Raw genomic sequence first — 11,219 nt, forward strand, 5'->3', positions numbered from 1 at the left:
TCTATCCATACAGGTAGCAAAGGTGCTTATACATCAACCAGTGCATTCAGCACCGCAGCAGCTACTCAACAGCCACGGGTCACTTGGAGCTGTGACGAACAGGACTAATTCACCAGCCTGACCTCAGCCCCATTGGTCACAATGGCCAAACCAATCAGTGCCACTGAAGAGGCAAATCCCGCTCCTATGCTGTCCAGAGGAGCGTTACCAGAGCAGAAAAGCAAAACCATGCCTGCCAAGTGTGGAGGGAAGGGAAGATGCAACTTGGCTCTGTCTTCGAGAGAGAAATGCTAGAGGCAGCAGGGAGCAAGAGGGCTGTGCAGAGTGGATCGGGGACTTGGAGCCAGGTATTACACCAAATCAACAGGAAAAATTTGAATTTTGTGGTTAGAACTTCATTGAATGGTTCTGGTAATGACAGGAATTAGGACACCTTTGCCGTGGTGGTTTACAATACACCGGGGCCCCCTGACGGAGTCACAGCCTGTCAAGCTCATTGGCTAGGGTATTCTATATTGTGTGTTTAATTGCTCTCTGAGTTTTGTATCTCTTTGCAACCGACGGTCACGTTTCTGGGCCTGTGTCTGAAAGAAAATAAAATCAGATATTTAAGTGGGGAAGAAAAGAGGTGAACTGTCGTTATAGCACTGTGGTAGCTGTGCTCTGAAGTTAGGAGAACCCATGTTACCCAGGGTCAAGAGGTCCAGTGACCTGGGCATGAAACAACAGACTCTTACTCCAATGGGGCTTGGCTTATAACTAATAAACCCATAGCATGGGCTGAAGAGAGGCTTGTTTTCAAAGGAATCTGCAGATGTTTCACCCCCATGCCCTGTGCTGTGAGTATTAAGCATAGTGGCCCCAGCAGCCCAGGACTTTCCAGATGGTCCTCTCCCTCCACTTGACAACAGGGAACTTCCCTTAAACTGAAGTGACTCTCTGGGAGGCCAGTATTCCAACCTTGAGCACCCTATGCTACTGATCAGTTGAGGGTAATGCCATGTAGCCCCCTGAAAAACCTCAATGAAGCAATAAGGACAGAGCAGGAAATGCTTCTTTACAGTCTGAGTTTGTACCATACTTTGAATTGGATAGTAGAAGTAGCACCAGAATGACTCAGCAGTCAATGCCCCATGCCCACACCCAGCACTGCGTTGGGAGCCATGCTTTGTAATGTAGTAGGAACCACACACTGGTGCACAAGTACCAGGACACATGTTCCCCTGGACACTAATGCTTGGTGTAATACTTTCAGGCAGTAGGGACCATGCACCAGGCCAGGGATTCACACTCAGCTTTTCAATCCACCAGGAATACCACATTAGTGCCTGGGCTCAGCAGGAGCCAAGCACCCATTCCCGGGTGGATGCTTTGGGATTTTGAAGCAAAGTGAATGAGCCCACGGACTATTGACGTCACCTCTTACCAGCGCAAATTGCTTGTTGAGCTTCATTTGCTCAGCCAACACGGTGACGTTGTGGAAGAGGTGAGGCTGCATGTGACTCCACATGTGCGGGAACCACCAGAACTCCTTCCTGTGTTTAAGTAGCATGTCATCACCTTCATCTTCCTCATCTGTACCTGCAGGGAGCAGAAGGTCCATAGCAGGAGGGTGGTCAGTGACCTGAGGCAGTAGCTAATCTCTTGTAATTCAACACTGGCAGTGCCCAGAGACATCCTGCATTAGTTTTACTTACTTACTTACTTACTTACACACACACACACACTGCTGCCAATACCACCATCCTGCTGGAGGCAGCCCCACTATACTCAGTTCACAAGAGCTGAAGGAACTGATTCGATCAGACAGACAGCATTTTAGAACCACAGGCTGTTCCCAGCACCCCAATACGCTGTTGGGGAGCTGTGCTACACTATGGGACACTGCAACCAGAGGACACAGACTCAGGGGAATGTTAGGTGGGTGGAAGAAGCTTACCTGTGTGGTAGAATTTCCCAGAGAAGCCCAAGTTGAAAGTGAAATTGGGGACTAACGTTCTCAGCTTGTTCTGAGTGTTCAGGAGAGCCTGTTCGAATGGAATGGGAGAAAGAAAGATTCACATTCAATTGCTCAGTCACATCTCTGCTTTGCTGCGTCCAGTTCAGTTCTGGAAGGAGGTAGAGTAGCATGGAATCCTGTTGTCCTCCATTGTGGCAAGGCACCATAGCCCCTGCAGCAGTGGTTCTGAATCCGCGGCCCAATCAGCACACAGCTGCAGCCCATGTGACATCCTCAGGGCCATACTGATATTTTATATATTGTGTGGATGCGGCCCACATAGCACAGAGAGAACTGCATATGCGGCCTACAATGATAAATAGGTTGAAAACCACTGCCCTGGAGTGAACCATGAATCAGGACCATGCCACAGAGGAATTTCCTCAATCCCACCCAGAGGGACCCTATCCCACTTCTCTAGGTGAGGGATGGACTACGCTCCATTACATGGAGTCTAGTCTTGTCTCCTGCACGACCATGTCAGCCCAAAGGCCACAGTCAAGTGATGCCCATTGTCCACGGTCTCAAAACCACTGAAATGGATGTGAAATGCCTGTTCTGAGACACAGAAAGGCAGCAAATCCCACCTCCCCATTGCAGCTTCTTAAGGCATCTCAGACCCAACATCAAGGCTCCCCTCCTCACCCCTCCTAAGCTGGCCAGGACCATGTTGTTGAGTTCCCACCCCAGAGCAGACTAATGGAAGGCAAGTTTCTGTGCACTCTGCTGGGTCGGGCTCTCGAGGGTGGAGAGACAAAGGGGGAGAATTCAGTGCTGCTGCAGGGATGAACATAAGGGAGTGCTCTCTGCTTTAAAAGGGACCCAGAGCTCACAGCATCGCTCGTGACGGGTTACTGGATATACATATACTGCTGGGGCAGGCCCCTCCCAGGTGATCCTGCCACCGGCTAAGTGCTTTAGAGAATCATAGATACGGGCAAGGTATTAATTCAGTTTCTTACTGGGGGAAAATAAATTCTGTTAGACAAGAGTGTCAAGAAAATACATGTCATAGAATATCAGGGTTGGAAGGGACCTCAGGAGGTCATCTAGTCCAACACTGCTCAAAGCAGGACCAATCCCCAACTAAATCATCCCAGTGACAAGCCTCCCTAGGTAACCCATTCCGGTGCTTCACCACCCTCCTAGTGAAAAAGTTTTTCCTAATATCCAACCTAAACCTCCCCCACTACAACTTGAGACCGTTACTCCTTGTTCTGTCATCTGGTACCACTGAGAACAGTCTAGATCCATCCTCTTTGGATCCCCCTTTCAGGTAGATGAAAGCAGCTATCAAATCCCCCCTCATTCTTCTCTTCTGCAGACTAAACAATCCCAGTGCCCTCAGACTCTCCTCATAAGTCATGTGCTCTAGCCCCCTAATCATTTTTGTTGTCCTCCGCTGGACTCTTTCCAATTTTTCCACATCCTTCCCGTAGTGTGGGGCCCAAAACTGGACACAGTACTCCAGATGAGGCCTCACCAATGCCGAATAGAGGGGAATGATCATGTCTCTCAATCTGCTGGCAATGCCCCTACTTATACAGGCCAAAATGCCGTTAGCCTTCTTGGCAACAAGGGCACACTGTAGACTCATATCCAACTTCTTGTCCACTGTAACCCGTAGGTCCTTTTCTGCAGAACTGCTGCCTAGCCACTCAGTCCCTAATCTGTAGCAGTGAATGGGATTCTTCCGTCCTAAGTGCAGGACTCTGCACTTGTCCTTGCTGAACCTCATCAGATTTCTTTTGGCCCAATCCTCTAATTTGTCTAGGTCTCTCTGTATCCTATCCTTACCCTCCAGCGTATCTACCACTCCTCCCAGTTTAGTATCATCTGCAATCTTGCTGAGGGTGCAATCCATGCCATCCTCCAGCTCATTAATGAAGATATTGAACAAAACCAGCCCCAGGACCAACTCTTGGGGCACTCTGCTTGATACCAGCTGCCAACTAGACATGGAGCCATTGATCACTACCCGTTGAACCCAATGATCATGAAGCTCCCTCTCAGTGCATCTCTTAATCAACAGGGACCAGGCAGGAGTGCTGGAGCTGGTGAATTAGGAGCTGCCTGGTGACGGAGATGGCCTAGTCCCAGGTAGTTATTTACATTTTCATAGTTTTTCTAAAAAGTGACGGATCAGTGACTGTACCAAGGTGAAGGTGGTAACCTAGCAATAGCAGATTTGGGCTAAATGCTAATGCACAGCGAGGTGGCCACATGGAGCGTGCGCACAGCTCCTCTGGGCCACAGGCACAGAGAGGAAGATCTCCCTGCATCAGCAACATTTCACAAGTTCCTAGGAGTGTTGGAGAGTACATCGGGGTGCCCCAACATGGCTCATGCCACATGGGACATTGGTAAGGCACACTGGTCTCCAGCTGGTAAAAATCACATCCACAAACCCATACTCTTGTGCCATGGAGGGACCACGCATTTAGTAACCAACTGGCATGCATGCAAATCACTGCAATTATAGTTATTTCCAAGGGATGCCTTGTGTGCAGTGCCTGTGCCACTAATTCAGTAGCTCATGCTGACTGGCAGAGAGAATGAATTTCTGTCTCTTCCCACCTGCTGTGCGCACACATCCCCTGGAGAGGGAGTGGGAGTGCTGGAAGATGTAGGAGTTTATTATCTGAGCCCTCCAGCATGAGCTCTTCAGTGCAAACCTATAAACTGTATTCACTGGGCTGGGAAAAATTCCTCCTCCCCTCTTGCATGCATGTGCTTCTTGGTGAGAGCTAAGAGGAGGAAGAAAATGGGCTCTTAGTGCTGCCTGGTGACACAGGGCAAGGTGCTGATCATCATCACCATATTGATTATTTCTGGAGTGCCAATGATGCACTTGAAGCTGTCCAAGAGCCTGCACTAACCCAGCCACCCAACTCCTTTCTGGTCAAGGGGCTGCTGGCCTCTCTCCCAGCACAAAAGGCCAGAAATTTCAGCTCCCCCTCCTCACTCAGATGTCAATGGCAACAAATGAGTAATGAGCCTGGGACAAAAGGTAAGAACAACAGTAGAGGCTAGGTGCCAATCCCCACTGTGCTCATGGGACTATCCCATTCCTAATCCCCCAAGGGAACTGATGCATTGGGGAAATATGGCCTATGGCATCTTCTGGACAGGGCCTGCTCCAGGCACCAGCCCACCAAGCTTGTGCTTGGGGCGGCACCTGGAGGGGGGCGGCGCGGCGCTCCGACTCCGGCCGCTGGGGAGAGCGGAGCCCCGGCAGGGCTCGCCACCCTCCCCCCGGCGCTCTGGCCCCTGGGGAGCGTGGAGCCCTGGCCGGCTCGCCGCCAGGGAGAGCGGAGGCCCGGCAAGGCTCGCCGCCCTCCCCCCGGCGCTCTGGCCGCCGGGGAGAGCGGAGCCCCGGCGGGCTCTGCGCCCTCCTCCCGGGGCTCCGGCTGCCAGCAGAGCCGCAGCGGGCTCGCCGCCCTCCCTCCGGCGCTCTGGCCCGTCGGGGAGAGCGGGCCCAAGGCAGGGTTCGGCGCCCTCCCCTGCCGCACTGGGGGGGGGGGGGGGGGCAGCGGGAGGCTTTTTTGCCTGGGGAGGCAAAAAAGCCAGAGCCGGCCCTGCTTCTGGAACCTATTGTAAGGGCTAGTTTACACTAGAAGCTCTAGAGCGGTGCAGCTGCACCATGTCCGGTGAAGATGCCCTATGTCAATTGGAGAGAGCTCTCCTGTCAGCATAATATAAAACCACCTCCGCGAGCGTGTCAGCAGGAGACATAGCACTGACCACACCGACGCTGAGGTCGGTGTAACTCACGTCACTTGGGGGTGGCTGATTCACAGCCTTGAGCGACATAACCTGTAGTGTAGATAAGCCCTAAATTCATCCAGTGCTTTAGAAAGATTCAGCCTGGCTGTTCTGGGGCTAAAGGCTACACATGGTTCAGAGCAACAGCTTTCGGTCACACCAACCAAATGAACAAGGGGAGGCAGTTCCTGTGCTACTCGCTGCTAGCTGTGAAAAGCTCCATCTTTATTACCAGAGCCACCCTCCTTTCTTTGTGGGAGTGAAAGCGGTCTCCAGCTACTCCTGTTTGCTGGGAAGGTGAGAGAGAAGAGAGGAGGCTAAGGAGCTTAACATTCCTTTGCAGAGGGAAGTTTAAAGGCTGGCTTGGGTTACCAGGACAACCCTTCTGTCAGCTAATAAATCCTAAATAACCCTGCTTCAGAGTGGGCAGCAAGTCTACTGCTTAGAGAGAGGCACCCTGGGGAAGAGGTGGGGCAAAGGGAGCCCAGGAACTCAGACTACGGAGAGTATTATGCTGCTTTCTGGGCAAGTCTGTTCTTAATGATGTGCTAGATCTTCTATGGATTACTGGTCCTTCGTAAGAGCTCACTCAGAAAACAGCACCACACAGGTTCAATCCTACTCACACAACTAACTGCTGAGCAGGAGAAGAGAAATGATAGGAACCAACCAGGGCCTGCAGTGGAAATTCCTCCAACCTTCTCCTGATGAACTGATACCCTAGTCAGGAAAGCTGAGTGTGGGGGGAAGATGGTGTTTGTAATGGAAGGGAGAGAGTGTGAGGACTGGCAGGCAGGAGACCTGGGCTCTAGTCCCATCCCTGCCACTCGCTCAGTTTATTTTCCCTTCCTATACTCACCTCTTAGGGGTGCTGTGAGGTGTAGTTCATTACTATGTGGAAAGTGCTCTGAGATGCTTGGAGGAAAGGTGCCAGAGAAGGGCACAGTGTTAGATTTACTAGTACATGAAGTAACCAGACAACTGCAGGCAGGTCCTCAGCCCCAAACTCAGCTCACATGACACTGAACTTAGTCTGCTAATTGCCCTCTACCCCCAAGAAACTGCCAGCTTTCTCAGCTGGTGGGAAAGGGGGAGCCTACCTGTGGTCCTGGCTCTTCTTTTCAGCAGCCTGACCACAGACCAGAAAACCTCCTCTGGATTCCAGCAAACTCAGACCTAGCCTTATTTTTGCTCTGAATCCCTTGGAGAGCTCTGAGTATCTCTATTTGATATCCTCCATTTACCACCATTCGAAGGCTCCTACTGGAATGTAATAATCCTGCCCTTTAGCTGGCCAAAAGGGCCACTGTTGGCTAACAAGCAGTGCTGGCTCCAGGAAACAAGAGACTGGGATTCAAGTGCAGCTCACTACCATTAACTCACCAGGCCAGCCTAGATCCAACCTACCTTACAATTGCTATAATCTGATGGAGAATGTCCTCCAGATTCTAAGGACTGATTTTTCAGATGTCTCACTCCAGCCTGTAATTTAGCTCCAGTAATCAGCTGAGAGAACAAAACTGCAGGCACAAGCAATGGATACCTAAATTCCACCACCCAGATTTGTATGCACTCATGAGGATGTCTAAATTCTATCACTTGGGCCTGCAATTAATTACCCTCACAACTGGGGGGGCTTTAAAAATTATCCTAGGGCCCTAAATATTTACTTAAAAAAAAAACATTGGAAAGAAATTAAAAGAAAAGCCCCCCATCTTGGTGTAACCCTTTTAAAACAAAGTTTGCAAGCTCCCACTGCTGGCTCTGCAGAAGAATACACCAACAATCACTACAAACTCCTGATGCTGCTGGTGCACAGACACAGCCCCTTCTATGGGGGTTAGGAATTCTGTGTGAGGAGACAAATTAGCTCTGACTGTATTTTGTTCAATGTGGCTATTTAAGCCGCCAATCCTTTTCTAACATGGCATTATGGTCCTAGACATCACAGTGTTATATGGCTGAACAGTTCTTTATATGACTGGGCCTTTTTTAGATGTAAAATGTTTCACTGAATAGAGATTTTCACTATTCAGTACAAAACCTCTCTCTCTCTGTCACACACACACACACACACACACACACACACACACACACAAGAAGAGAGAAAAGAAAGATGAAAGGAGACAGGTAAGAAACGGGGGATGGGGATGGGGTGGGGAGAAGAAGAAAGAAACAACAATGCTGAGGGGGAAAGAATGTGCGAAAGAAACAAGAGAGGAGTCCACACAGAGAAAAGCAGGAGGGAGGAAAGCAGAGCGCCCAGCTTGGCTCTGAGCTGCTGACAATCCTGGCATACGTGCACACAAGACAGACTCCTCTGTGTAGAAACTGCGCCCATGGCAACTGGACTGCATCTACTTTGGCAATTTTCTGCAGTTTTCCCACTGTTGCTCCAGCACCGGGTGCAGCTCAAACAGTGCTAGCAACTGTGAAAGTACTGGTGGAGACAGAGGCCAAGCATTTTTAGTGCTCCAACCAACACTAGCACCAGAGGGAGAATTGCTAAATATTCTCTGTTTAGGTAAGGACAGATTGTAGGATTCAAAGGGGCAAGTGCCAGGATGCCCCAGCCACCCTCAGACAGTCATTTGAATTCCTTTCTTCTATCTACATTCACTGGTGAAGTGCAATCATTGGCTTACACCAACAGCTAAGCTACCAGACTCACCAAACAAGACTGCTCACCAAATGACTAGACAACCTGTGTTCTTTTAAATGTGATCTGCAAAGGAGCAAACATTAGACTTGTGGGTTTGGTTTCGGGTTTTTTTGGGAGGTGCTTATTTGTGGTGCATAAGGAGGGCCTGAAAGGATTGGGGAGGTTAGATAGAAAAACGGGGCTCTGTTATATTAGAAATATCTCGCCTCGACTTCCAGTTTGGCTGGCAGATTCTGTGGCGGATGGGAGCACTAGCAGGATTATGGATTCACAAGAGATTGAAAACTGAACAAGTGAGAGGTGAAAGGATTCTCTGAACGCTAGGAAAACTTTTTTTGTTTTTGTTGTTAACTACGTAACTCCAATACCTGACAAACACTTGGGAGAAAAGTTCACCCTATGAAAGGTCCACCCCAGCTTTAACTGAAGGTTGAGAATGCTCCCATGCCCATTTTTCAGCAAGAACAAGTAGTCAAGGGCTAATATTTATAACATAAAAACAAGAAGGGAATTTTTTTTTAAAAAGGAAACAATCCCTCTGCCCAAGTCACCTATAACTGGCACACATCTGGCCAAGAAACATGGAGGGTTTTCATCCTCCCTGGGATCTACAGAGTTCCTTGAATGTAGATCTGTGAACTGAAACAGCCTGGCTGAAACAGCAGTAATATCCGGGACCTGAAGCAATGTTCACTTCCCAATCTGCCCTCCCTATCCACTGTCATCTAATCTAAACTTTCAAATAAAGAGCTGTGGTGGTGCAGTAATGTCCCTGAAACCCAGAGTTCATGTTAAAAGCCCAAAGAAACACCAGCTGTTTTGTCACGGTTAGGTTCCCCTCCCCACAGCACAAGGCCATTAACAAATCCATGAAGTTAGTTCTTGCTTTAAAAATATAAAAATTCATGAACCTCTCCTGGTGCTGCAATCACAGAGCCTCTTTTAAATGGATAAATCTGGGCTTTATCTGCTTTGCCTGAGATTCTCTGTTTACTGATCTCAGATTATTCCTCCATTTCACAGTTAAAACCCAAAATGAAACATCTTTTAGAATTATCTGGTATGATTGGTTTTTAAAATCATTAGGACAGACTTGTGTCCTGTCTCCGGGGCTTAGACCAATTGTTTCCTGCTTCCCTCCCAGGGTCAGTGCTCTGCACGGCTAGGAATGGGGTCCCCACCTTTCCCAGTTTGGGGAGGGGTGTCCTGGCTGGAATAATGTAGACCAGTGTCCTTTGAGCTAGACTTTCATGACATCTGAATGTCCCAAAACACAGAGCTGCAACCAGGATTCATAGTGCCTGGGGCAAGGTGTAAGTGCAGCCCCAAGGTGAGTGTGTACACATACAGAAATAATTGTTTGGCACATACTGTCAGCAACCACTTAGCAAAACAATTAATGATTTATTTACAATACCTGCTCCCTGGTCCGAGGCTTGTGCCTTCTCTTTCTCCCCCTTTGTGTTTCCCTCTATCTCCCTTCCACCCTCATTTCCTTTTATTTTACACTCCATAAAAACATTTCAGTTTTTCTTTCACATTCACAAGATCTTCAGGAAATTATTGCTATTTCCTATATAAAAAACAACTAAAAAAAAGGTCACCAGACAAAATAGCAGCACATACTGAACTTAGGGTGACCAGATGTCCCGATTTTATAGGGACAGTCCCGATATTTGGGGCTTTGTCTTATATAGGCTCCTATTACCCTCCCCACCCCCGGTCCCAATTTTTCACACTTGCTGTCTGGTCACCCTAACTGAACTCCCTGTGGACACAGAAACTCAACACAAAAGACAGTCAGTCCCCTTGCAAGAGACAATTTTACCAGAAGAAGCATTAGGTGGGAGTGACCATACATATGACAGCAAGCCATGTAACACTGAACAAGACCACTTTTCTGCACATAGTACGAACCAGTAACACTTTGAAGGGATGAGAGGATGGGATTTTTAGTCGAAATTCCATCAATTACAGTTTCAATGGATGGCAGAGTAACTTTGAGGAGGGTTAGATAGATGTTCAAGTATTATAGGGCAGTTCTTAAATAATAGATGAGATATAGTAGCTCAGCAGGATAGCCCGATCACTTCATTTAAAGTCCCTGATTCTCTGCGCTAGGTAAAAACACATACAATACAAAGGCAAATGCAGAAACACAGGAAATGCCACACCTAAATAGATTCCTGTCCAGATTCCACCCCACTCTCTCCCTGTCCTGTACCTTTCTGACTCCTTCCTCAGTTATATCATCACCACCCAGTCACTCAGGGCTGCGATCAACAAACCCCCAAAATGGCCCCCCTCAGATTCCTCTCCAGCAGTGAGGCCAAGGGTAGAGCTCCTGGCCTGAGCTCTGGGAGCTGCTCTGTGCATCTCCACTGACCCTTATTCCCAGATTGCTGGACACTCCTTACTCCCTACACAACAGGTGATCTGCAGAACTGGGGGCAGACGAGCTGAGAGGAGTAGGTGAGTAACCTGAGGCGAGAAGAGAGCTCCCCACTCTCCCAAGTGCTGTCCTGAAAGGTCACAGGAGGGTTAAACACTAGACTTCAGCAGTTTTATTGGTTGGTGTGCCAGGTGCCAGCCTTTGGGGCTGAGAGAGGACATTAGGCTTCTCTGCATGTGATGCTCTCAACAGAAGCTGCTCAAATCAAGATGGAGCTGCTCAGATCAAGTTGCATTCTGGGACCCCCATGGACTCCATCACTATATTAAAGATGAGAAAGAGTAGACTGCTGCAGTCATTCTCACCTTTAACCTACAAGTGCTACTCCTGAGGGACCCACC

General features: G+C 48.9%; 1 protein-coding gene across 3 annotated transcripts in view; it reads right to left on the reverse strand.

Annotated features, from left to right (window-relative positions):
* NDST2 (N-deacetylase and N-sulfotransferase 2) overlaps window positions 1-11,219 on the reverse strand; it is a 192,739-nt gene that overhangs the window by 20,054 nt on the left and 161,466 nt on the right. For all 3 annotated transcript variants that reach the window (XM_034775787.1, XM_034775786.1, XM_034775785.1), the window contains exons 3-4: window positions 1,940-2,027; window positions 1,427-1,581 (exon numbers count right to left, since the gene is read on the reverse strand). In XM_034775787.1, the coding sequence (XP_034631678.1) occupies window positions 1,427-1,581; window positions 1,940-2,027 (243 nt within the window). The remainder of the gene's footprint in view (window positions 1-1,426; window positions 1,582-1,939; window positions 2,028-11,219) is intronic.

Source organism: Trachemys scripta, chromosome 7 (genome assembly GCF_013100865.1).
Source record: "Trachemys scripta elegans isolate TJP31775 chromosome 7, CAS_Tse_1.0, whole genome shotgun sequence".
NCBI lineage: Eukaryota > Metazoa > Chordata > Testudines > Emydidae > Trachemys > Trachemys scripta.